General features: G+C 39.2%; 1 protein-coding gene across 1 annotated transcript; it reads left to right on the forward strand.

The window, feature by feature from the left end:
- The first annotated feature begins 2,265 nt into the window (after positions 1-2,265).
- SGPP1 (sphingosine-1-phosphate phosphatase 1) lies at positions 2,266-22,014 on the forward strand. The gene is made up of 3 exons (XM_030452441.1): positions 2,266-3,127; positions 14,061-14,150; positions 16,033-22,014. The coding sequence occupies exons 1-3, from the start codon at positions 2,507-2,509 to the stop codon at positions 16,582-16,584; spliced, it is 1,263 nt and encodes a 420-aa protein (XP_030308301.1). The 5' UTR covers positions 2,266-2,506; the 3' UTR covers positions 16,585-22,014.
- Positions 22,015-27,737: the final 5,723 nt, after the last annotated feature.

Consider the following 27,737-nt stretch of genomic DNA (forward strand, 5'->3'; position numbering starts at 1 on the left):
AGTCCCACTAAATTAACCTGACACCATGCATATCACAGACCATCAGATTTCAACCTGTAATTACCCAATAATAATAAAATGTAGCTTCTGCTTAGCTAAAAAATACTTTTCAGAAATACAACTAATCTTCAATAGAAGACATAAACTGACATAAAGTCCTCAGCTTCTCTTGGGAATGTGTACTGGTGATTAACTACGTAAAAATGTATTTTTTTTATTTCCTATTTGAATTTGTCTTATTTTTGCCTCCAGCCATTACTTATTATTCTGCCTTTCTTCAACAGATTAAAGAGCATTTTAATATCCCACATTTTCTCCCAGGAATGTTCCTGTACACTACAATCAAGTCACCTCCCAATCCCCTTCCAGGTAACTTTTAATAGCCTGAGCTCTTAAAACCTCTCAGTGTAATGCATTTTCTCTGACCATCAGAACATTCTGTTTCACTCTTTTGCTCTCTCTTACTTTTCCAGTATGCTTATTAAAATCTGAAAACCAGAACTGTATACACTCTCCTGTGGACAGCATTGTTGAGGTCAAACATGAGAGGTAAACTAAGCTTCTATTATTATTTTTATTCCTTTTTTACACATCAGTTAATCCTTTTCTGCCATAGCAGCATACAGGAGAGCTTTTATCTGATTGCTCACTTATTCTGACCCCTAAACCCTTCTCAAAGTCATTACATTCCCAGGATGCAGTCTTCTATTCTCCAGTTCCAGCCTCCACACCCAGTTCCCAAGAAAGTCAGCTATGTATTTGGCTGGATTAAAATTCACTAACTTAAAACAGGATGTTTATACCAACATTTCTAATCAGTCCCATCATTATTTAGGACTCCATTAATACTGAGGATGAACTTTTGCACCAAGAAGTTCAGATTCCCTTCCAGATCATTGCTAAAAATGTAGTGCAAAACAGACCCTATTACAGGAACCTCTTTAGACAACATCTCTTTCACCTAAATTTTCCAAAGGACTTCTTGAGATCTGGCAGCATCTGCCTGGTTTATTGGCACTGCGTGAACCCAATGCTAATGAGAATATTATGCAGCACTAAGGCTGGGTCAAAACAGTATTAATAGATACTTTTACTAAAACTTCGTGTAGAGTTGTGTTATATTCCTTCATTTGAACTTTTTCTGATTTGTATTCCACATCAGGTTTTCTATTTTGCATAGGATAGCTATCAAGCTAACTAGTCAGTTGGGCCATACTGCTCAGCCTTTTCAAAAAATGGCACAAAGAATCACATTTATCACTTGTTTAAGTTCCTGATGTTCAGGCAAGATACAAATACACTGGATTATTAGCAAGCCACAGATGAGTATCAGATGGGTAGGCAGAAGCATCAGAGAGCACCAGCAACCAACACTCACATTTCTCACAGCATTTCCAGGATCGAATTCCCAGCAACTGGAAACCTTCAAAGAATCCTACTGCAAACTTTCTAGTCCTGCCGAACTTTTAAGCCATGCACACCAATAAAGTAGGAGACGTGGAAACCTCTCCAGACTACTTAGAGCTGGGGGGAAGGCAGGATCCTTTCCCTCACACCCAGCAGAACCCTCCCTGCTCCACAACCTCTGTGGATAACCCACCACCTCCACTGCTTAACTGGCTTGCCCGCTGAGCCTAAGTCCACTCACAGTCTGCTCGAAATCATCTCTCTCGCTCATGTTTACACCCCCGTACGAGCTTCTGGGGTCGATGCGGACAGAGGAAGGGGCAGAAAGCAGGAGCCGCTGGGGGCAGGCCTAGGGGGTGCTGACGCCAGACACAGTGCCTGAGGGAGAGGGCGGCAGCAGCTCACCCTTGAGTCAGTGGGAAGGGCAACTCGCTGGTCCGGGGCCGGTTGTGCCGGTGCCGGGGCTGCAGCCGGCGAGAAGGGACCGGCGGACGCCCCGAGGAAAGCCTAAATGCCAAGAGGCCAAGGGGCCCAGGGCCACCGACCCCTCCCCTGCGCCCTCACCCGCAGCCTCCTCCGCGCCTCACGCTCGAGGCCGAGGCACGCCGCTCCGCCGCCTCGCGCCAGGACGGGCTCTGATTGGCTCCTCTTGGCGCTGGGGGCGGGATTAAGGGAGAGTCACGGCCAATCCGCGCCGCGAGGAGGGATCTCGGGGAGGGGCGTGTCCCCGCCCCCGCGAGAGGGGCTGGTGCGCAGGCGCGGCCCCGTGACGGGGAGCGGCGGACGCGCGCTCGGGAGGGAGCGGCGGGCGGAGCGGCCGAGGGGCCGGGGCTGAGGGTGAGGAGGGGGCAGCGGGGGCAGCGGCAGCCCCAGCGGCAGCCCCAGCCCGAGCCAGGCGGCGCCGGGCCGTGTCCGTGGGGCCTCGCCCTCCAGCAGGTTTCTCCTCAGAGAACGGCTCCCCTTCGTCCGCCGCTCGCACGGGAGCTCCCATCCCTCCCGCCTCCCCTGAGGCGAAGCCCCCTCAGCTGCCCGCTCGCCGGCCCGGACAGCGTTTCGCTTCCCTCAGCCTGCCCCTGGCGGCTGGCTTCGTCCTCCCGCCATGGCTCTCTACCGGCGGCTGCTCCGGGTGGCCGCCCACCTGCAGGACCCGCGGAAAGTGGCCGCCTTCCAGCGGCTCTGCGGGGTGGAGGCGCCTTCGGGCTGGGCCGACGCGGAGCAGCGAGCCGAAGGCCGGGGGCCGGTGGTTAACGGCGGCCCTGCCCCGGCGGCGGAGCGGGCGGGAGGGCAGGGGCATCCCGCAGGGAACGGGACCGTGCCCGGTGGAACGAATCCCCCACAGCGGTGGAGGAGGAGGCCGCGCCGCAACTCCCTGACGGAGGAGGACGGCAGCCAGGAGTTCTCTACCCGCAGCCGTTTCCTCTATTATCTCTTCAGCCTGGGCACGGAGCTGGGCAACGAGCTCTTCTACATCCTCTTCTTTCCCTTCTGCATCTGGAACTTGGACGCCTGGCTGGGCCGGAGGCTGATCATCATCTGGGTGGGGGTGATGTACCTGGGGCAGTGCACCAAGGATGTCATCCGCTGGCCGCGGCCTGCCTCCCCCCCCGTGGTGAAGCTGGAAGTCTTCTACAACTCCGAGTACAGCATGCCCTCCACCCACGCCATGTCGGGCACCGCCATCCCCCTGGCGCTCCTGCTGCTCAGCTACGGCCGCTGGCAGGTAATGCTCAGCGCCGCGTCCTTCCCCCTGCGTTTGACAGCCCCGAGGTGTAAGGCAGGGTCAGGCTGGGTTACTTTTGAGTGCCTGAGATTGGGTAAAATGTGCAATTCCGGTCTTTTTTCCTTGCCGTCGTCTTCCCCCCCCCCCCTTATTTATGTTTTTTTCTCTATGATACAAAGGAGTGCTCAGGTAACAAGAACTGTAGTAATAATTCTGTCTTCTGAACGGAAGTTCTCCGGACTTTATGAATCGTTAGCTCACTAGTGCTGAAAGTCTGCTTTAAAAGTCTGTTTTTTCTTCCCGTGAGCTTTTTTTCCCCCAACTTATCGTCTGTAGTTTGAGTGCTTTCCCTAAAGTTTGGTTAGGTACCTGGTGCTTTACCAGGCATTTGGTTTTACTGACAGAATTTGGTGACGAGCCAGGAACGAAAAAGTTTTTTGCTGATCCTGCTTTTGTTTCAGTTACTTTGTAGCTTGAGTCAATTAGTAGCTTTAACCTTTCCTTTCGTGCTGCCTTTCAGTTTCGTTACCCATAAAGCAGAAATTATTAATTCTGTTTTGAGGAGTACATATCCTTTCAGATGAGTTCACAGCTACTAATGTGCTAAGAATTGCCAGGAACTGATAACCTCCGAACTTTTCAACACCTTCGTTTAACAAAGCCTTAAAACCTGCCTATTGCACTTGGGTTCAACAGATTAGATTAAAATAACGCTGTTGGTCATCTGGTTTACGCAAGCTGCGGCATGTGCTTCTGCACTTGGTGTTACCCGTAGGGATGACAGTAAGAACTCCAAAGAAAGCACAACACGCATTCAGCTCTCTAAATCACTTCAGCGATTTCGCCGTATATGGGGGAAAAGGCTTTCCCAGGCAACAAATACACAGCGTAGGGTTTTAAGAGCTCTGTTCAAGAAGTTATGCAATAAGTCTACTCTTTAAGTTGTTAATGTTTACGAATTCTTATTACCTGCCTATTTTAAGTCAGAGAATTCTTACTACCTGCCTATTTTAAGCCAGACGTATGCCATCTTGGTACAGAGACCTCTTTTCCCGCTACACTCAAGGTCTGAAGTCTGTTTTTCTCGGTTACTGTTAACAGTTACCAGTTGTCTGCTGCCACAGTGTGACACTTTGTGGCTTTATCCCAGCACATAACATGGGTGCCTGAAAGGAAAGAAGCAGTCCTAGCATCTTAGAATGATTTGGGCTGGAAGGGACCTGAACTAAAACCTAGTGGAAGGTTAGAGGTTGTATTTGGCCTCTCCTTAACCCAAGTTCAGATATCTACTGCAAGGTGATACAGCATGCCCAGAAGAAAGCTTTTAAGAGTTTATATTCTCTCATAGGAAACTGTGAAGTATCCCTCTGCTGAAGTTGTGCAGGGATCAGATAATGTTTTGTTTTGTAGGTCATTATGAGGCAAATATTTGGAGTTCTGTCACTTAGATGCTTAATCTTAAAATTGTTGTATTTGCTTTTCTTTTTAAATGACTGCAACCTTAATATTTAATCAGTTACACGTGCAGGGCTGATATCAGTTGAATGAACTGGACTGATACTGCTTTGCATGTGGGAAACCTCGTTCATTATATCAGCTGATTAGCTTTGCACAGGCTGATGTCATATGTGCAAAGGAGAACCCAGTCTGGTTGCTTCTATAGAACCAGCAAACTGGCAATGTGTGAAATGGTATTTTTGCCAGTAAACCAAGTTTGATCTTTGGTTTGCCAACTGTTGCAGCTGTGGTCTGTGAAATACTGTGCTAGCTGTCTAAAACATATTTATAATGAATGCATAATAAAAAATTCATAAACATGCAGCCTTCCTATTTTTCATTTAGAACATCCTTAAGAAATGAGGAAGCAAACTGAGTCTTCATTTAAATTCCTTTTTCATATGAAATGGGTATGAATAACAGACCTCACTGAAACAAACTTTTGCCATATCAAATTGTTTACGAAAAAAACCCAAAACTTTTTAATTTTTAAATTATTTCCAAATATTAATTGAAAGTTAGCCTATGGCATGTTGAATGTCTTTTGATTCACCTCTAAAGAGCTTTAAGCTTTCATCAAATGCTTCTGCAATTCTCCACGGTTTACTTGCTTTGAAAGGGTGAATTGAAACTAGATGACAACTTTTTGTCATGCTTTTCTGGAAAGACGAGGTTAAAAAAGACTGACCTCAAAAGTTCTTGGGAAGCTATTGATAATAAAGGAGCTTGTAATAACTCTGATTTTTACCAAACTAGACATGTTTGTCAGTAGATACAGATAGTTACATTTAAACTTGTTGGCAAATGTTGGGGTACAATCTTTGTATAGATTCGGTATAAGCAAGAATTGCAAAGGCCCTGATCATGATGGGTCCATCTCTTGGGAATCTCTGTTCAAAAAAACCATAGTGGAGCAAGACTGAGTGTCAGTGTAGTCTGAACCAGCTAACTCTGCAGGGACTTTCATTCCGGAATACAGGCAGCTGAGGCTGTCACTTCGAAGTCTGTATTAAATGAAAGCCACTCTTGCTCTAAAAGATTACTCCAGAGAGAAGGGAATCACTTTCCTGTATTGTTTATTTGCAGTTTGCTTTCTTTGGGCTATGACTTCCTACTATTGTGTTATGGTTCTTTTCTGTCAAACAGACAATCTATGATTCTGTACTTTCTACAACACAGGAGCAGATTTGCTCTCTTTATTTTTTAAGTATGGCCCAAATTATCCATTTTTAAGCTTTTTTTTTTTTTTAATTCCAGTGTATTTCCTTTTAAGTTGTTGAATTAAGTTTGTGCTTTCCTAGTTTTAAATGCCTATCAGCAATCCTATTGCAATTATTTTCCTTTCATGTATCACTCAAAAGGATTTTTGACTACATAGAATAGAACTATGAAGTTTGCTTATAAATGCACTTGTTCAAGTAAAATATTTTCAGAAATCATGTATTTTAAAAATGGTTGTGACAAATTTTTGTATTTAGAAACTTTGGACCTGCGAAATATTCAATGTAATCAACTTCCAGGTAAAACCAAATTATATATTAAAATAACTCTCATAATAGCTAACTGTTCTGCCCACTGTAGAATGCAAGTTTTCAATTTCTCTTTGTATTATGAGAACTTGCCTGTAATTGCACAATCTGTATATGTTTATTTAATATTGTTAAGTCTCAGCAGGGAAAACCTCTTATCTCAAAGATATTTCAGTAGCCTTGAACCTTATAGCTCATGCCAAAGACTCATGAGAATTCAGGAGTATTGTAGATGTTGATGTTTTTCCATTTTCCAAGCTGTGATACCCTGAAAGAGGAGGACAAACACTTAAAGGATAGTGAGGTTATACATCTTGATATGATGTAGGAAAAAGTGTACTTTTGCCATGCTGAGGAAAGCCTGCTTTCTTTGAAATGTTGACAGTTTAAACCAGACTGACTTATATTGTGTCCTCTGTGTGTGACACTGTGTGATCTACAGTATCTCCAAAAGCCTAATGCTGAGACTATTGGAAAAAGTGTTCTTTATATTTTTGTAGTTTTAAGTTTTATACAGATGTATTTCATTACTTGGACCTGCTGAGTTAAAATAAATATCAACACCTATTTTATTGGACATTATGCTTGAGTTAGGATGGTACCTGAATGTGTCACAACCCTCCTGTTTTATGGCGGGGAGGAGTCTGTGAGACAGAAAATATGCTTCATTCCTAGAGTACCTCCATGGTGCAGCCTGGTTCTGGCAGTAGTTTTCTAGATTAGGAAGTGATGGGTTTGCTCTCCTTCCTGAGCTCTGCATTAATGAGCTGACTCAGGAACTGCTGACTCTCACTGCAGGCCATTGAATGGATTTAGTTAAGTTGATGTTCAGCAGGAGCCCAGAGCCTTGTTTGATGATTTGCTGGCCTTTGTAACTACATCAACCAACACAGTTTGAACAGGCTCATCTTCTGAAGTAGTTTAAATCACTAAATACGACAGCACTGTCCTCCCCACATATTTGCCTGCCAGCAACTCTTGTCATCAGTGACTGTCCTTCCACCCCACTGATGATAATGTTGACCCTGACAAGCACTACTGCTAAACCCCCAGCAGAGTGCATCTATTCTGCAGATGTTTCTTTGGCTGACACACCTAAATGTATTCTGTTTTCATTTACTTACTAACTCTACTAACTCTCCATAGTACCACTTGTGTAAGAATGTCAAACTTTTCCAGAAATCTTTGATCTTCATTATTTTTATCAACCCAAAGCTGATGAATCTAATCAAATGAGATGGGTTTGATCTGAACTGTGATTTCTAAGAGAATTGTGGTATTCTGTGGTTCTGATAGACCACTGCTAAATATGACTCCTAGAGATGTTTGCCTGCTCTTCCATTCCAAGAAGCTAACTTATCTCTGATCCCCACTGGGAATGGGGAATAACTGGTTATCTTCTGACATGAGAAACATAGCTGGAGGGATAACCTGAAAACCCAGAATTGCCCACACAATGATGAGCTCTTGAGAAAGAGAGATGGGAATTGGAGGGCAAACACTGTCCTTGGCTCATGTATTTGAGTTGTCAGGTCTTCTTTTACGGACCATATTAATGCCTGTGGTTTATTTGTAAAATGTTGTGTGGTCTGTTTGATTCAGGTGCTCTTAAAAGTTTGAAAAGAGCATAGCCAGTTCTTACTAATCCTACTGGAGAATCTCTGCTAGAGGTATGCAGCAGCCTGTCCTATTAAACTGTGCTGATTGACATGAAATATCTTTCAGTTTTGCATAAGCAAATCTTTTATTAATGTAGAGGATATGTAAAAACAAATGTCATTAAACTAGAGAGGTTTTGATGAAGGAAAGATTGAAAGGAAATACTATCCTTATCAGAGTTTGGGTTTTTTCTGTAGTGGACTGTGCATGTTTAAAGCATTCCTCATGCTTTCAAATAAAGTGTGTTGATTCAACCTGAGAATTTTATTTTGCAGGAAAACTATTCTTTAGGTGTTGTGGTGTTTAGGTGTGGGGGTGTTAATTAGCAAAAGCTAATAAAGTTGTAGGTGATTCTTGCTACGTGTGTTCAAGGAGGAATTTTCTTTGGTTTTTGTTACAGCTGCAAGGAAAAGAAATAACAGGTATACAACAGAAATTGTTGTCTCCTTTATTTCTTTTCAGATGCTTTAGAGCAGAAAACTAAAGCTTTAAACTTCCTACGGGGCTGGCACTGAAATATTTATCTTGGAATTTAAAGAAGGGGTTCCTGTAATGACCTGTAGCTCTTTCAAATTTTTGTGCTGCAGAAGAAAGAAGGAAAATTGATAAATAGACATTAGCCAGTGTTAATTACCACTTCACCTCTTCTGAAAGAGAGGTTTTGGTGTGATAATTTTTCCTAAAATGACTTGTAAGTAGTCTTTTGTTTTTTAACAGTTCTTGGAATTTTCTTCTGTTCCCTTCAAAAATGAATTGTCCTATAAAAATTTATTATAGTTTTTCATTTGACTATTGCCAACGCCTAAGTCTAATTATATTTTTAAAAGCATGATGCTGTAAAAGCTGCTTGGATTCATGCAGTGAACTCTGGAACAAAGTAATTGTCTCAAACCCAACCTGAACTTCTGAGTTATTATATAATTAAAAAAAGATCATTGAGTAACACTGCAGAACACTGAAAATATTAGAAAATTAGTTTGAAGATCCTTGTGGATGCTGAAGATTTCTCTGGTGTAGAATGTACTTTTATAAAATAAACTAACATCTAAAGTGTATTTTAAGAATGTTCCATTGTGAAAAGAGGAATTTTCTGACCTAGGTCAAAGCTTTTAGGACAGATTGCTTCCTTATGAGCATTTTTAAACAATGGTTATGTTATTAAGACTCTTGGCAAAAAGTCAGATTTTTGCCAAAGGGGAGGGAGGAGTGTAGGCACTTGGGAGGAATGTTTTCTATGAGATCCAGTGAGAAGCTTGCAAGCCCTTTTTGGAGAATGTATTCAAATAAAATGGGAATTTCCTATTGAAAACACTGGGCATAAAAGTTCTCAAAGGCTTACTTGGAGTTAGTCTGCCAATCACTGCTGTTTTCCAAAAATGACAGATTTAATTCAGTTTAATTGATCAAAACAAGAGTTTTGCAGGAATGGAACTGATGCCTGAGAGAAGAAGAGTAGTCTACTCAATCATCTGTATTCCTATCTTTTTCTTTAATATAATATGTGAAAATGGGTTGATTGGTTCCTTAAATTATCTTTTAAAGTTTTTTCTTATTTTTAAAAAATAACATCTGGGTTGATCAGTGCTGTAGTTACATATGTTTACACTGAGATACTTTTCTTACTGGATGTGCCCTCAGAAAAACAAAAAGCCAAAATGTCAGCAAAGGTATATTTTAAATCTATATGTTGCATTTATTTCTTTCTCCAGTATATGCATGTGATTTTTGAAGTTCAGATTAAGTACTATGAGAGTGTCTTTATTTTTGTATAAGACTAAGATTTTCAAGGTTTGTTTTTTAATGTAAAAAAACAACACCAAAACCAAAAAAAGGCAATATGCAGTTCAGGAAATGCTCCCTGGAGGCAGGGTTTGTGATGTTTGTGTCAAAAATGAGATATTCCTGAATGTCTGACTCTAAGTGACTGAGTATGGTAAAGAATGAAGACATGTCAATTCTGTGACCAGAAAGACATAAAAAACAGGTCTAGTTCTCTGACAGCCTTGCAGACCCTCAGCTGAAAGGAGATATGACACCAGTCTGCCTTCTGGTGCCTAAATGAGTAAGAAAAGCAGGGAACTGGAGGAGAGGGTAGAATTGAACCTGTAGTCTTCTGTGCCTCTCTAGGTCTGATGTGACATGTGAGGAACCATGAAACTAAAAATGCTGGAATTCAGCAGTCTTGCTTTAATATCTTTCACTGAAGTAGAGAGTGTCAGTGTGTGTACATACAACTACATAGAAAAGATCTAGCTTTATAAATCAAAGGTAATAACTGCTCAGTTTCAAAGTTGTGAACGCAGTGCTTTCCAAAAGGAGAACCTAAAGCAAAACCAGAAACAAGTACTTATTACAGCTTTCTTCAATGAACACTTACTTGAGATAAAAGTTTTCACACTAATCTTTCATAAAATGTGCCTGTGTAAAGTAGAAAACATTGTAAGAGCTGCAGGTTTTGGTTATTTTTTAATAGTCATTTGTGATTGGGAGAGAAGCTTTGTAAAATCTTTTTATTGTAAAACAGGGCTGGTAAATTTTAAAACTCTTAAGACACTCTGCTAATGCAAGATGTTTGGTATCTGGGGGAATTTCATATGCCTAGTCAGTGAGAGGTTACAGGTACACAACCATGGTATGCTGGATGTATATGAGCAAAATACATGAAGTAATTTTCTAGATCAGCCAACACAGAGCGTGCATTATTTTCAGACAATAATTTGGAAGTAAAAGTATCAGCTTTTTTAATAAAGATCAAGGTGATGTCTGCTGCTGGTGTTAGGACTTGGCATGCTGCTGAGCAGTCTTCTTGCTGAGGTAAAAAGTGTGTGGGAGTGTTAATATTCTCCTTTAGTCCATTTATACATTTATTCCTACATGTAAAGAAAAAAAATATATGGTTGCTATATCACCTCAAGGTAGATTTTAAGCAGGTGCTACCAGTTTGGTGTTCTTTGAATTCTTGAACCCAGTGGCTGCTTTTAAAAGGTATGAGTGAAAACTGGCCAAGGAGGAGGTGCAGGGTATTGTGTTTTATTTGTGTTGAAGTAGAAGATATCAGTGAATTATGGAGCACCAAAGGGTATATACAGCTTTGTGATGCTCTGCAGGTGACTGTAAGGGTTGTGGGAAGAAAATCACATTGATTATCTGGGCATTGTAGGGTGGTATGGATTTAGCATTTGGAAGAAACCAGGACAGATGAAGGTTAAAACCTTTAGATCACCTTTTGGTTCTGTATTTTTTACATAAATATGCCCTTATCTAAACTGGTAGTAATTTTGCTGACTGGCTGAAGTAAGCTTCAAACATAAACTGGCAATTATCCAAGTTTTCTGGTTACACAGTAGGAATGTGCAGGAGAATGCCTTGTGTGGGAAGTAATCACAAAAAATGGTTTAACTTGTATTTTGTAATAATATTCCAGAGGAAATCAGAATAACTGTTTCAATCTTCTGTCTTTATGATGGACTGAATATGGTACAGCTAAGTATACTGTAGTAGTAAGCTCTCTTGGGTGTACACTGGCTTTAGGACTCTTGATTATTATTTTGATGTTTTAAAAATACCATAAATGATTATGTGCCCTGTGCTTGCAGATACGTTTGTGCACAGGTTATGCTAAAGCTATTTCAGTAAGAATAATTTGTCTGGGTTTAACTTTAAAATTCTCCATTACTTTAAGAATATATGAATCAGTGTTAAAGTGTAATTGGTTTTTGTTGTGTTTTTGTTTTTATTTTTTTAACGGTGGTTATGACAGGGAAGTGTTTGAGCTCTTGGATACAAATGCTTTTCTACAGAGAAACTAAACAAGCTGTTTTTTTAATGTGTTCTAGTGCATATTTGATCTCAAAACTATGAAAGCCAGAGAGAGATATTACAGAGACAAATATTCTTTCCAAAATTTTCTTTAAAACTGGCATTTCTGACAGTTTCCTTCTTCCTCAAACACCACTCCTCTCTCGAGCATTCTTAACTGAGAACAAACATTTCTTTTTATTTCCAGCATTTATCCTACTCTCCCTGTTGTTTACAAAGACCTGCCAGGACTCTTAAAAGACTCCTCAGATACGACTTTTTCTTCATACTCCTTAAGGTCTTGCAGTTAAGCTGTCCTAACCTCTTCTCCCTCCCCCACAATCCCAACTTCTTACTGACAGTATCATTAGCTGCTATAGCTTGCTGAGCCTGGCATTTCACTGGTCTTTCTGCTAAAGGTTTCTGTCAGGTATTTCAGAAACACAGGATAAGTCTTTAATAAAGCAAAGCTTTACCCCTGACTGGTGTCTGGAAGCATAAAAGATGTGAGCCAGGAAAGAAGAATGGATATGTAGTATCAAATGATGGGAAAACCGGTTTGGAACGTTTGATACCCCTGTGAACACAAGTAAGGTCACTCTACCAGCAAGTAATTGCCATGCTATTACATTTTCTGGTCAGGAGGTTTGCATTGCTTCTGGAGGTAGTAAAATTTTGCTTTGGGAAATGGAGAGTGGAGCAGCACCAGGCTGGAAAACCATCTGGCTTGACTGTCTTTCCAGAGTGGGCAGCATTAGTGCTACCTGAGATCAATGTAAATGGTGGTAGAAGCATCAGGGACATGGATGGGGCTACACTTGCAACATCTTCTGGTGCTGCAGCTCAGGGCATGGGGGTTACTTCTGTGGGTGCTGTAACAAGATCAGAGTCTGGTAACTGGAATTCTGTCCTGAGTGAGCCCTGGTTACTGGGGTACTGCACATGATCAGCATAATGCTGGAAAGGGAGGAAACTGAAGTTGTTATTTTATAATTTCAGTTAGAAATTAATTATTGAGTACATAATACTGTTATATATTTCATTGAGTACATAATATTGTTTAGGTGCAAGTTTAGATTAATGTAGTAGAAACAAAGACAAATGCTGCTACAAGAGTTACAGCTTAAAAGAGATGTAGCACAACTGTGAGCTGGGCATTTAGAGCTGATTTTCATGTGCAATCTCTATATGAAATGTAAGCTGCCTGATTTTATTAGTGTGATAAAATTGTCAAGTTAAGATGGTCCTGGAGTATTCAAAGAATCTTGGGATAATGCAGAAGATTGATAATCTTTGCTCAAACCTTACTTTGAAAGACTGATTTAGAAGTTTGTCAGTCTGTTTAGTGGCCTTCACAGAGGACATCTGACTTCATCCAGTAAGATTTAAGATACTTTCTGTAATTTGTTGGATATTCTGCCCTTCAGGTTACCCATAAAAGGAGCAAGGGAAAGTGCAAGAAAGCCATTTGTAATTCTTAGTTTTTATTCTGAGATTGGAATACATCTAGACTGCCTATTTATATTGAAAATGTTTATAATTGCTTTCCTGTAGGAAGTCGAGCAATTTTGGGCACATGCCACTTTGTCTTGTGACTGCATGCTTTATAGACCTAATAATTATTTTTATACTGAAAAAGGAAGCTGCATCCTGTCTTGCACAATATTTTGCAATATGGTAGTGAGAGAAGTATTACTGGGTTGTAAGATGTGAATTAGAATACTTTTATCTAAAACCTAAAAAGTTAAATGCTAAGTTTCTCCACATGCTGATATTTTGTTCCTGGCAAACTCTACTTATTAATAAAAAATACAGAAGTAGTTGGAAAAAAATATTTGTGTTTTGTGTAAAAAAATATGGGTTGTAAGAGGAAACATATGGGAATGTAGAGAACAAAAAAGATTCCTATTCTAGGAGTTTCAAACTGATCCTTGGAGATGATTTTTAGAACCTTTAAAACAGAATGTGAGGAATTGAATGAATTTGTAAATTATTATGAATTCTCTCCTTTCAGGAGAAAGGTGAAGCTACTACACTCTACCTGGGTAATTGTTAACAGTATTTGTATATTACATAGGTGCTTCACTCAGTGTAAAACTATTTGAGTTTATAATGCAAGGATTGCCTCTTGCCCATTAGAATATCATAATACCTAAGACTGCTAAAAAATCTATTTACTTCTTACTGCTTTGTCTGCAAAGATGACCAATGCCCTGGAATTGATATATCCTGAATGCAAATGAAGAGAGCAAGGCAAAAGTTGAAACAATTTGACTTAACAATGTTTTGACTTGATGAAAAGTGAACTCACTTGAGGTTGGCTTGGGCAAGAAAACAGTAAGCATTAGTTGCATTAATCAGAATTAATTATAGAAATCTTGTAGTATGATTGTGTAAATTATTTTTTCCCCGATTCTAATACAATTTCTTTGTATTTGTTCTCCTACCAGTATCCCCTTATGTTTGGACTGACCCTGGCATTCTGCTGGTGTTCTTTGGTTTGCTGTAGTCGAATTTATATGGGAATGCATTCAATTTTGGTAAGAAAATAATCCTACTAGACCTTTTAATGTTCTTCTGATTTCATAAACTTCCACCGCATTTAACTTTTTCTTGTGCAGTAATTGTTTATAGTTTTTTTTAGAATATTCTACCACATAGGAACAATGTTTACATTTCTTCATCATAGAAATCAACACATTAGCTAAAAGTGGATGTCAGACTTCTGTTAATTTATACTTTTCTTAAGATCAATCCACAGGTGAAACTTAGCTGATGCCTGACAGCAGTTTTAGTACAGAAATTGATGACTGTACTAAACCATAGACAAACTTTTCCTCTAGAGATTACAAATAACTTCTCAGAATGAGAGTGCCTGGTAATGTCCAGTTGGTTTCTATGTCATCTACTTTTAGCTTGGCATGCACATGCTATATGCTAGCATTTTACTTACCAAAGTTTCCAAAGAACTTTGCCTGTTGTTCTAGAGAACAATAGCAAAGTTGTCATCCTTGACAAATCAACCTTGAGATCATCCTTGAGAAACAGACTTGTTTATTGAAAAGGATTAAAAAAAAAAAATCAAGCAAACAGAAATGCATGCAATGTCAAAATGGGAAAACAGCAACACTAAAAAATGGCAATAAGAATGTAAGACCACTAATAAGGATTGCTAAAGGTTTTTGAGGATCACTTGCTAGAAAGAGGAAAGCTACCAGACAGAAAAGAGACAGCCTGATAGCATGCAGTGAAGCTGGCAGATGAACACAGTGTGAAGGGATCATGTCAAAACAAGGCAGCTCAGAAAACCTGAATGGCACATTTGTTTGTGAGTAGGAGGCTTCCAAAGTCAAAAGTACTTGTCTGGAGGACAGCAGCATGAAGAGATGTTTCAGCTGACTCTGTTGGCTGCCACGTCATGTCTTAGAACAGTCATGCAGCAAATGGCAATGCATCATGTAGGCTCAGTTATTGAGCAGTTTCATATCTAAATCCTCTATAGTGTGTGAGTGAATACAATTAACCATGTGTTAGCCTGTAATATAAATCACTCAGGGAGCTTTTATACTGGTCAACTGTTGGAGCTTTTTACCAAGCATTCAGCTAGTGGAAGTGAATTAAAATTATGGCTCATGGAAAAGTTAGTATGTGAATGAAGGTGATCTGGTTTCTAGAGCTTTCATTTCTGAAAAATTTCAGCAAATTCTGTGCAATGGAGTGATTTATCAACAGTACCAGAAATGTAATGTCAAATTAAAAATAAGTAACACTTTAATTAAGAAAAGACATTTTAAAAACAATAATAAAACTGAAAATCAAGTATGAAGCCACAGAACCTCTTCCTCTCCTTAAGAAGTCAGAAATGGTTCTCCATTCTTACAATATTTTTAATTCTGAAGCTGGAGTGGAAAGTCTAAGCTGCTGTAGTTTCAACCTGCAGCTGCCTTACCAGCTGATGCTGGCAGTGTGCTGGTGTGTTGGCACCCAGGCACTTAAATCCAGTGTTGAGCTGTTCCAGCAAACTAAGTTGGCAGAATGTATTTAGCTGGGCTAAATGGTTTGGGTTTAGGCTGTGGGTATAGGTTTACCTTTGTGTTTATTGCAAGGTGAAGTGCCCCAGTCCTGAATAAGGGATCATTGTAGTTAAGAGGTAGATCTACAACTTTGATCATGGATTGCTTGATCAGAGCTTTACTTATGATTGCTCATCATCTGATTGTGATGCAGATGTCCTACTAACACGTGAACAAATGCAATTCCTTACCTTTTTGTTTACATAAGGATGATTTAATCTTGTACAGCAGATGAGAATCTGCAGGTCACTGTTAGCAACAGAGCAACTAGGCTTGTCTAGATGCTTGTAGCTCAAATTATTTTAAAAAATAGCTATTACACTGAAACCAAATCTTCTCTCTTTAACAGGATGTTATTGCTGGATTTCTGTACGCTATTCTCATCTTGGTTGTGTTTCATCCAGTTGTGGACCTGATTGATAACTTCAATTTAACTTACAAATATGCACCCTTGATCATCATCAGTCTCCATTTAGCCCTGGGCATCTTCTCTTTTACTCTGGACACCTGGAGCACCTCACGAGGAGACACAGCTCAGATCCTGGGCTGTGGTGCTGGAGTCGCCTGTGGCTCTCACGTGAACTACTTGCTGGGTCTACAGCTAGATCCTCCTCCTGACACCTTACCCTTATCTCTGTCCTCCCTCACTGTGACTGTGTTTGGAAAAGCCATATTGAGGTTGTTGATTGGAGTAATCGTTCTGCTGTTAACAAAAGTTGCCATGAAAAAAGCCACAATTCCCCTGGCCTGCAAAATATTCTGCATCCCACACGACGACGTCCGGAAAGCGAGGCAGCGCATGGAGGTTGAGCTTCCCTATCGCTACATTACCTATGGAACAGTGGGGTTCTCCCTCATGTTTATTGTTCCTTGCCTCTTTCATTTTATTGGTCTTTCCTGATGCAGTTTTTTAACTTCAAATAGGGAGAAGAGAGCTAGTTGCTTTTTGAAGAGGTGCACTAGTTTGCCAAGGGGAGGCCAAGGAGCTTGGCTTTAGCAAGGTCTTGTCTTTAACAGCAATACAAAGCAGGCAAAGCATTTAAAGAACTCCACACATCTTAGGGCATGGTATGGGGCCAGAGGTCAAATATTAGTCCACAAGAAGTGCTGAACTCTGTAAATGCTATGTCTAGACTTACTGCTGTAACAAAGTCTGTGTGTGTGATGCAATGAATGTATCTGGAATGTCTGCATAGACTGACATGTTAACAGGTATGTCTGACAGTTAATCAGAAAGCACCATTTGCCATTTCATAGTAATTCGTTCAAGTTGTTGGACCATAGACTGCTAGATTTGCTTTCCTCTCTTCTTTCCTGAAGTCCTGCTTCAAGGTATTTCAGCTGATAGGCATTTCTAATGGACCAAACTTGTAATGAGGTTGAATTTTTCTGAAAAACCAAACAGGAGCCTTTTTCTTTAGCCCCCTTTAGAAAATAAAATGTCTGAATTGGCATTGGTAAATACCACTAGAGTATATAGGATTCAGGTACTGTATTTTGTGGTTTGATATCTGTGCCTTTCTGTTGCTATATTAAGAAATGCCATATATACTGTGATGTAAAAATGCCTAATTTTATTTAAAATCCTACATAATTAGTCAGTTATTTTTAAATGTTAGAGTGTCCATCTTGCTGGCATGGTTCAAGTTAACTGGAATACTCAGTTTAGACTGATCACAATATCAAAAATGAGATGACCCAGGAATCATGTTCTTAAGCTCAAAATGTTCTAAATGGACAATAATCCCTTTTGTAAGTATTTTTAATGCGTGCTGTAAGTTTCTGGAAGAGGATATATTTTTCTGGAGATTGTTTATACAGTGGACAGATACTCAAAATTAATTATCTAAACCTATAAATAATAAAACCATCCCATTCTGCAAAGAAATGGGCCTTGCTTATTATTCCAAAGTAATTGATAAGGACCATTGTTTTTAGATATTTGCTTAGAAAAGTATAATACATTATTCTAGAAAAAATGTATTTTTATGCATTAACATACTGTATTTAAGGTGATAATTGCTTTTATCCAATTTAGATAGCTACAAGACAATATAATAATCAAATTAAAATTTTAATCATTCTGATAGGCAGATTGTGAGCAGTCAAGTTGGTATGGTCAATGCATAAATAGTTTGTACATATCTACATTTTACTGCATTATTATGCACTTTTCATCTTGGTCCTTTTTCCAGTGATGAGTAGAATACAACACTTCAACCATAATTCACTGTAATTTCATGTGCCTCTTTGTTTTGTTTCTGTTAATGTGTTGCTTAATCTGTTCTTTCTGTCAGGAACTGATGTTTTGCAGCAAGAGTTGCAATCTTCCTGCCAGACATGAATTACATAGTTTTGTATTTTAAGTTTTTTCAGGAAAGCATAAGTTGATTGGGAAGTAGACTGATCAGGTAGAATACAAAGCTTACATTTTTTTGTGAACGATGTTTGGAATTGGAAGGGCGTGGGGTATTTGTATTGGAGCTCCTATCTCCAAACTTTTATTATGTAAATTAACAAAATTAACTTGGTATCTCTTTCATCAAAGTCAAAGTTCTGGTAGGCTGGCATTAGATGATGTGAAAAGCTAACTTTTTGGATGCATTGCTCCAGTGCATTCAGAATGCAGAGCAGTGAATGTATTCAAACTGAAAGCATGTTAAACAACTGCAGCTGGAAAAGACCTTACCAAGTAGAAAATGGTCAGCTTTATTCAGTACATATTTCTGGATTTGATTTTTCTATCTGCTCCTCTTTTGAAGTTTAATGCTGAATGTGCAGTAAAGATAACTTGGTTTCCAAGGTTCTGAGGGCGGGATTTCCACTGGTTTGGTTTTGCACACTGAGTTATTAAATAAGTAGCTGGGGAGATGACACACAACATGCCTTATGCTTAAAGCCTTGAGCCAAGTGGCATATTTCCAATTAAATTAATCTGAGGACTGATGAAAATAATAGGATAACTTTCTCTGAAACTTAGGGCACATTCTCCTTAAATAACCTAGCTTTACATTTTAGAGTGAAAAACGTTTTAATTCTGGCACAGAAGAGAGACAAGTGAGCAAACTAATTTTTTTAAGGTACGTATTTGACTTCTAAGAACTTCAATTTCACAGCACTAGTGTGCTATTAAAGCTGCCTTTTCCAGCTGTGCTTGCTCTGTTTTATTAATGGGAACTAAAATCTTCTTGTGGAAGATCTAGAATGGGTGAAAAAAATCATATGCAGGTCAGGCTTGCAAGAGGCTAAGGAAAATTGCACTGCAGTTTATTCTACTGTTAATCATAGTTATATATTTTATATTTTTATACATTACATTGGGTAACTTCAAAACTCCATATTCCATGTTCCACATACAGGAAATTTACATCAGAATGTTTATACAGCACCTTTACAGCCCTGTCTCTAAGACTGCAACTACCTTACTGAAGTTTACATGGAAAAAGTTTTACTATTCTATTTTCATGTTTTGTAAGGGTCTAGAGGACAATTTAGCACAAAATATCATTCAATATGAATACTGTTGCAGAATAAAGAACCCCAGAAATGCAAAAGTTTAAAAACCCAGCTTAAGTATTTGTATTGTAGTATCCTTTTGTTTCATAGTAAGCTAAGATCCATTTTAATCAGACAGGTAAAACCAGAAGGTAATACTTGAGCACTTTCTTTGCTAGGCTGTTCCTAGAGTTGAACATGAAAAATGTTTGAGTATCAGCTGGTACCAAATTATTTATAAATAAATTTAACATAGCTTTAAAAGGTAGTTAAATGTCTTTTCAGAAGGACAGTGCACTTGAAACCTTGTGTGAAGTGGTGCAAAAACATATTCATATGTCACTGCTAGTGAACTTCCTCAGTTCCAGATTGTGTAGACCTAAAGAGAGAAACTCCAGTATTTGTAGAAGCAGATTTAAACACACACTACAGAAAGCTGCGAGTTAAATTTCCTATTTGCTTACTGTATGAAATAAACCCCCAAACTAACAGTCTCACAATGTAACTTGTGTCAGAATTCTGTTTTCTAGGAGGCTGAAGAGACTCAAATTTATCTTAGGCTGCCTTAAACATAGGAGCAGGATTTTTCCTGACGTGGCCCTAAATCAGAACTGACATCTGCATTGTGGGCAAGTTTTAGAATCTATTACTTGGAAAAAGGTTTCATGTCTATAAAAAAAAAAGCCATTACTTTTGTGTCCCATACCATGAACTGGGGTTGAAGTGTCTTCAGTCTCTTGTCACATTTGCCTTACCTCTTACCTTGCAAGCTGGGGAGGGGGAGGTAGAGAAGCTATTTTAAGGTAAATTGGCAAACCAAAGGGAGTTGTATTTTATTTACTTGGAAATTTTTTAAAACTTATGTACAGTTTTTCTCCTGAAAAAACAAACAAACAAACAAAAAAAGGCATTTCTTTTATAATGGCATCTCTAAATGTCATCTGAGGTGCTTTTGTTGATTTGTTTGGGTTTTTTTTACCAGAACAGTGTTAACTTGCCTGAATTTTAAAAGCTATTATGTTTTCCTTTGCTACTCTGTTTTATTACAGCTTTCAGTATTTTTACTCAATTTATTGCTTATTTCCCAGGGAGTGTCCTGAACTTTTTGTAAGCAATTGTTACTTGTTTGAAGATTGTAATTTTGAACTTGTAAATACTTAAGGGCTGTTAGTGGCTGTTAGCTGCTCAAATACCTAAAAACAAACCTTGCATGCTGTAAGTAAACACATCTGTTGTGCTATAAAGTTGTTTCTATTCCAGTATTTGCTTTTTCAATAAAAAACTGTGAGATTTTTCACAGAGAATGCACAAGATAGTTCAATGGCATGAAGGGGCATTGCTGTATAACCTCTGTTGACTTCACTGGGAGTTCTGCACAGAGTTCTTTCCATATTACTTTGAGAATGAACCCTGCAGGTCGTGTCCATGTTCTGAGATGTGCACGGGCACCAGTGGGTGTAGAGTGACCTCCTCAGGTGTCAATGTGCTGTCCTTGCTTTGGAGGTCTGGGAGATGGTTCTTTCTGAAATCATCTAAATCATAAACTTATTTTGTGGAGGAAATCCTATTGAATGATTTCATGCCAGAACTTTATTCCAGTGCAAAGCTTCAGTGACCTTTTTGTTTCAGAAAAACATATAAGCCTGTTTTTTAATTTACTGTAAATACTGTAGTTGTCAAATTGCTAGATTAGTTGTATCACTTACATTGTTTTTCTTACAATACTTCTTGAAACAAAGGCAAACAAAACTTAATTTGGAAGCAAAATGTGATACTGTGTGGCAGTGAGGAAATGACTCCTTAGGTGTTCTCTAAGAAGTGGATATCATATTCTGGAGTCAAAGCAAATTTAAATTTAAATAAAAAATTTCCTTGTACTCCATTCTGCATGAGAAATAATTTCTGTGTTGGTAAGAAAAAAAAAGAAAAAAACAAAACAAAATGAAAAAAGACTCCACAAAGCCAGCATTATATGCTTGCAGTGCATAATTAGTAACTGTTCTGTAAGATCAAAGAATAGAGGGGTACATAGAGATACTTAAAGATACTTTAATCTTAAAGATACTGACCAGCAAATGTAAATAAAAAGTCCCAGCAAGTTGGAGAATTTTATTCATCACTAAATTTTGACTAAATTAGTCACTAGGTTTTCCCCTCAACTTTATTTTTGTTAGAAAGTGTAATGAAAGGCAAGGGTGATATTCCTGAGTGGGAAATTAGATCTTCAGACAATTCTAGATGTCTAAAGTATCATAACAGAAAGGTCAGTTCAGGAGTCAGTAACCTGAAAAGTAAGAGCAAAGTATGAGAGGAATTTTGTGTTAAACTTCATGCACTTAAAAATTATGCCAAAATTTGGCCTATACTTGATTTATATGAAATCTGTACTACAATATAGAGATATATATATAATATATTGCTTAGGGGTTTTTTATGTATAGTTTTTTCTTCGTTTTTTGCTGCATTCCCTGATAAAGCAATTATTCATAAAACGTAAGCCAGCTTTGTCTGTATAAGGTAAGGCTGTACATTAATACTATTTTGGGAAATAATGCAACCCCCAGTCTCTCAACCTCTTGGAGAACTTTATTTAAAAAAAAAAAACCACTTTAAATGCACGCCCTGAGTTAGTTGAGGATCACATAATGGTTGCTGTATAATAGTGTACAACTGGAGTTTTAAAAATTAATACATCAACACTTTCTGTTATATTATTGTTAATGGTTTTGTACTCATTGTACACCTTCTGCAGTTGTCAACTAATCTCATATCGACTGGTAACTGAAGTGTCTGACTTCATCTGCAATGAGTGGGCAATAAACTACTGTTGGATTCAGATGTCTTCTTCTGCTTTTATTCCTTCTGGTGCTAAGGGACATGTGGGTGAACTCATACCAAGGGCATCACAACACTGATCACAACACAACTTACATTCACCTTACCATATAGCAATAATTGCTAGCACAATATTGTCTTAAGTTGTGGGCTTTGGATGCAACAGTTTAGGAAGAAGAACAATAAAATGCTGAAATGGGGTTTTTCTTTTGCCCCTGTCTTAAAAACTGGACTGTTAGTTTCATATACTAAATAATAAACTACTGCTCAAACTGCATACAAAGTTTTAAGCTGTTAAATCTTGCTATAGATTTTTTCACTTGTTGCATGCAAATAAATGAATCAAGAAGCATGTTCTTATTCTAACTGACAAGAACTTGCTTTCTAGGAAACTGCCTGATGTGGGAATGACCAAAAAAATGGTTTCACAAGGTCTGGAATTAATGAAGTTGGGTTTCCAGTGAGTATCTGGCTGCTTTGACTTGCACTGCAGGTTTAGTTTAATGGGATAGCTCAGTCCTTATTTGAAATCATAATCCTCCTAAAGCAACCACATGAGTTTTTAACTTTTCACCTCTCAAATCTGCTTTAAAAATCATCCAGCTGTAGGTGTTATTTCCCAAATTACTGAATAACTACAGATATTCATGGAGTGCAAGTAGGCAGTGTAGCTGCACTTTGCTTCCTTAGTTAACCAGGCTAATTGCAGAATACTCTGAATTTCAAATGCTGGGATTTCTGTTTTGCAGTGGTCCCAAGATCATCCAACTGCTTTGTAATATACAAACATGAGAAAGTATTAGTTTACCTGTGTTAAGTTTCAGTAGCCTTAAGCTATTTGGAGAAGTGCAGCAAAAAAATAACAGCCTAACTCTTGCTTCCTCTCCTCCTGCAGTTGTATAATGCCCAGTGAGGAAGTTGGAGCAGTTAAGCAATGTCTGAGCAGCAGTGCAGAAATGCTCCTTACAAGGGAGCTGCCACACTGCTTTTAAACAATTCCATGAGTACTGCTGAGTGTTCCTCCTTGTTTATTAACTGGAAGGATTTATGTGGAGCTAGTGTACAAGAATCTGCTTTTTACATAAAGCAGATGTACTTTTATGTTAAACAAATCACCTACAACTTGCAGAGAATGCTGTGATTTTTTTTTTCACTCTACCAAGGCCTTTTCTTCCTATCAGAAATGTAAATAGCCAGAATGTTGATTATAATAACCACAGAAATGTGTGATCAGTTGGTTACTAGTTTTTTTCTGTACGTTTCAAGATAATTGTGAACACCTTGAGAAAAAGAACACAAAACAAAAACACAGAAAAAACAAAGAGATAAACTCAAAAGAAAGTACATGATGAAAACCTCAACAAATGTAATGAAATCACCTCTCTTCTGAGGGGAAGATTTAAATTAATCATCCTACTGATGTTTGTAACTTATCCTGGTCTTTGCTGTGGAAACAAAGGTTTATTACAAGGACTTGTTACCAAAGCAAAGCTCTGGTCCCTTACTTCATAAAATGACTCATAAGTGCATGGTCTAATTCTTTCTAAATGAAACGATTTTGCAGGGATTTGGAGTAAGAATTCCTTCTCTGCTTAAACAGACGATGGAACTTAATTGATAGACTCCTGGCAGTTCTGTGAGTTGAAATGAGAAAGATGTTAAAACTCTGATCAACCTATCCTGGCCAAATATTACTGAACTGATAGCTAAATCTCTCTAGACCTAGGATTTGGATCATCCTCAGCTGGAAATTGTGTTTTATTCTTTCTGTGATACTTCTAGGTCATAACAGTGGACAAGATAAAGGAGAACTGCATATACTTTTTGGTACAAATCATCTTTAGGAGTCCTATGTCCACCAGTGTAGCCATCATGTGCATATAAATTGTCTTAATTTGATTTGACTTCTTGATAACTACTTTGCATAGAGTAAAAGCAAGCCCCTGCACAAAAGTTTAGACCAGCTCTGTGCTGAGGATTGTCCCTTCCTCCATTTTGTGTTTTGTAATAGAGCCTTCCCTGTGCTTTTACCTCAGTCTGTGAAGAACAGCAGCCGGATGCAGAGATAAATGTTTGTCTTTTCTGAAGGCTTTTCTTCCATTCTTAATTGTCAAATATTTATTACACCCTTTATTTGACTTAATTGAATGCTCTAGGTTTTGTACAAGTCTGACCACATGGAACATAGAATCATAGAATTGGCTGGGTTGGAAGGGACCTCTGAGATCATCAAGTCCAACCCTTGATCCACTACCACTGCAGTTCCCAGACTATGGCACTGAGTGCCACATCCAGTCTCTTTTTAAGTATCTCCAGGGACGGAGAATTCACTACTTCCCTGGGCAGCCCATTCCAATGCCTGATCACCCTCTCTGTAAAGAAATTCTTTCTAATATCCAGCCTAAACCTCCCCTGGCACTACTTAAGACTGTGCCCTCTTGTCTTGTTGAAAGTCGTCTGGGAAAACAGACCAACCCCCACCCGGCTCCAACCTCCTTTCAGGGAGTTGTAGAGAGTGATGAGGTCTCCCCTGAGCCTCCTCTTCTTCAGGCTGAACATCCCCAGCTCCCTCAGCCTCACCTCACAGGACTTGTGCTGGATCCCTTCACCAGCCCAGTTGCCCTCCTTTGTACCTGCTCCAGGACCTCAACAGCTTCTCTGGACAGGGTGGCAAATCCTTGGTTTACAGGTGATGTAGCTTGGTCAGTATACAGCAGCCCTTTCTGAGTATTGCTGCTATACTTGCTTTTATCTACCTCTGTTCTGACTCTCCTGCCTTCTGGGACCAAGTTTCTTCTCCTGTCCCCACAACTACTGAACATGGATCATATCCTAAAAAGCAATCTTTTCTGTTTTAGCTACAAAATAAATCTTTTGGGTATGAGACAGGATGCTAAATCTGCTAAGAATCTGTGGGGTTCATATGTGCCTACCCCCTTGCCCAAGTGCACGTACATTGGAACAATTTGTAGGGTAGCCAAACTTGTTTCCCTAATCTCAAGAGGAAAGTAGCAAACTTCCTTTACGCTGCCATAAAATTCAGTCAAAGGCTCCTGTTTAAATGTGTAACAATGAAATTCAGTGAAGTTAGACAACAGCTAAGAGAATAGAGAATCTTATTTCTGGGGATACTATTTTAAACTCATTAGCTTCATGGAACAAAAGCATTTATTCTACTTGAGAAAACCCTACAAATCAGTGACAGAAAACAGCAAGTCTACAATAGGTCAAATTACCTACAACTACATTCTGAGCAGCCTTTCCTGGGTGGGAAAGCCACAGTTTCCCAATTCTCTACAAGTAGCTACTCTCACCTCCCAGCTCTCGGGTGTTTTTCCATCTGGAGCCTCCCTATACTATGCCATCTTCCCTCACTTGCATGGACACCTGCTTCTCATCTACTCTTCAGCTTTTTCCCTTCAGGTAGCTCCAAAGACCAGCAGCCTACCAAGCTTTACAGCCATACTTCATGCTCAGTGACATGCTACAGCACAGGGGTACTTTGGCTCACAACAGAGCATTCACATCCCAAACTGGTTTCCTTCATATGCTCATCCTCTGCAGAGCTGGGTATCTCTGTTCTGTGTTAAACACCATGGCTGGTCTGAAATGGGCAGAGTAAGATTAGAGAAGCTGAGAAATAGCAAGAATGTTACTGGACTAATATAGGAAGAAAAGGGAAGGAGGAAAATGTGTAGCAGAGGTAAGATGTTGGCATAGGGAGGAGAAAAGGGTTGTGGGAATGGGTAAGGGGAAGGATTTACAGAGGTGTTGGGAGGTAGCAGACTGAGGAAGAAATGGAGAGCATGAACTGTAAATCTTTTTCCCATTTCAGACATTCTTGGGGTTAGGAACAAAATTCCATCTAGTATTTTAATAACTTAAAATTACTTTTTAATGTTTTTCTCTCTAGCTGCTATGGAGTTGTGTCTGGATAAACTTAATATTAAAAAAAGGAACTAGTTAAAAGATGGAGAGTGGGGACTTATTTTGGCTTAGAGCTGTAGCTCTCTTGTGGTAGCTAGAGAACAGTCCATTGCCTGCATTAATTCTAATGCAGTTTGATTCCAGGTAGTCTCAGGTTTGAGTTTGTAGATGGATTCAGGAATTAATCTCAGAATGTTATTAAAAGCAAACAAAACCCACCAAAGTTTATTTTCTAAATTGTTTTTCCTCTTAAAATGTATAAGGCTAATTTGAAGTGATAGCTTACCAAGTACATAGTACACTCTGCTTCTGTATCAGTTAAAGATATAAATTTTCCCTGAATTATTTAATGCATCACATGTTTGATCATCTCTCTTGGTATGCCAGTAGCCATACTGGGCTAATTCCTGCTATAAAGAATTCAATTCTGGTGGCTAATCAAGTCCTCAGACTGCCTTGGGAAGATTGCCAGAAAAATGCCTGTTATGAAGGGCTACTTTTCGATTGCTAATCTCACTCTGTTAAGCAAAGGGATGTAATCATGTTTGCCTTACACAGAATGATTAAATTTCAGAACACGATGACCCAGATTTCTACAACCTTGCAAAGCTTTTAAACTGAAAATTTAGAGAGGCTGTTACCTGTACTTTCACTGCACACAGCATTACTTTAATTACTACTCATTTCTGGTGATTTACTGTTTGCAACATTATTCATGCTGAAATGGCTACTAATTGTTTAGCAGCCATGGCTGTGGACTGCCCTGCATCTGTTGCAGGTGGTGGAACTATAAATCAAATAAAGCTTTTACTCAAATTGACACTTCAAGAATGCGAGTATTTTTTCTGGGCTGATGTTTGCAGGACATGATGCTGTCTCTGTTGTTTCTTAGTAAGTTTTGAAGGAGTAAAAGCTGCAGTCCCTTTAAAACAGTAGTAAAAGCACAAAGTCACCCAGCTTCAGACCGATTTCATAGCAATGCCAATTAGCACTGCATTGTGCTCAATTCTTTCTGTGTGCAGCAGCTCAGTTCTTTCCTGATGCATTGGGCTTGTGACAGTGTTGGTGAAGTGTCTAGACTTCAGGCTGACCAACCTCATTAATACAGAGTTGAAAGAAAATGTAAAAATTCTTATGGTCATCTTTTTCAAACATCTGGTTGCTGAGATTTCTTTCTTGTTGATGCAAATAAATGGCTATTTTATATACATGACACTTCAGTAGTTATGTAAACACTGTATCTGTGACACAGCAGTTCTGAAATATGAACCTGTTCTGATGGCCCAGTGCTTCTCTCTCTCCTGAATGTGGACTGGTTGGGGAATAGTCCTCTGTAAATGACCCTGGGGTCAAACAATTAGAATTGGAGGGAGAAGACCAGAGCTTGAAGCAAAAATGAAGGTGGCATCTCACCAATAAAAAAGTGTACAGCATATGGAATCTGACAAATAAATCTATGCTCTTATGAAAAAAACAAAAAATAACCAAACAAAAAACAACAACAAAAAAACCCAATCAAACAAACAAAAAAAAACCAACCCCAAAACCACCAGGTACCCCAAACAAACAAAACAACACCACCAAAAAGTCAACAGGTAGCAGGCTTGAGCTGCTTCACAGTCTATGTCTGTACTATATATATACTGAGGTCCTTGGGAAAAGCCAGGATGAGGGATAATGGCTCGAGCTCAGCAATTTTGTTTGGTCTCTGCACAAATACAGAAAGAACAGGGAATGGGATTAGATGAACCCTCCCTGGTACACTTTGAGTGCTCTCTGCTACTGCTCAGATGGAAG

Source organism: Calypte anna, chromosome 5A, assembly GCF_003957555.1.
Source record: "Calypte anna isolate BGI_N300 chromosome 5A, bCalAnn1_v1.p, whole genome shotgun sequence".
Lineage (NCBI taxonomy): Eukaryota > Metazoa > Chordata > Aves > Apodiformes > Trochilidae > Calypte > Calypte anna.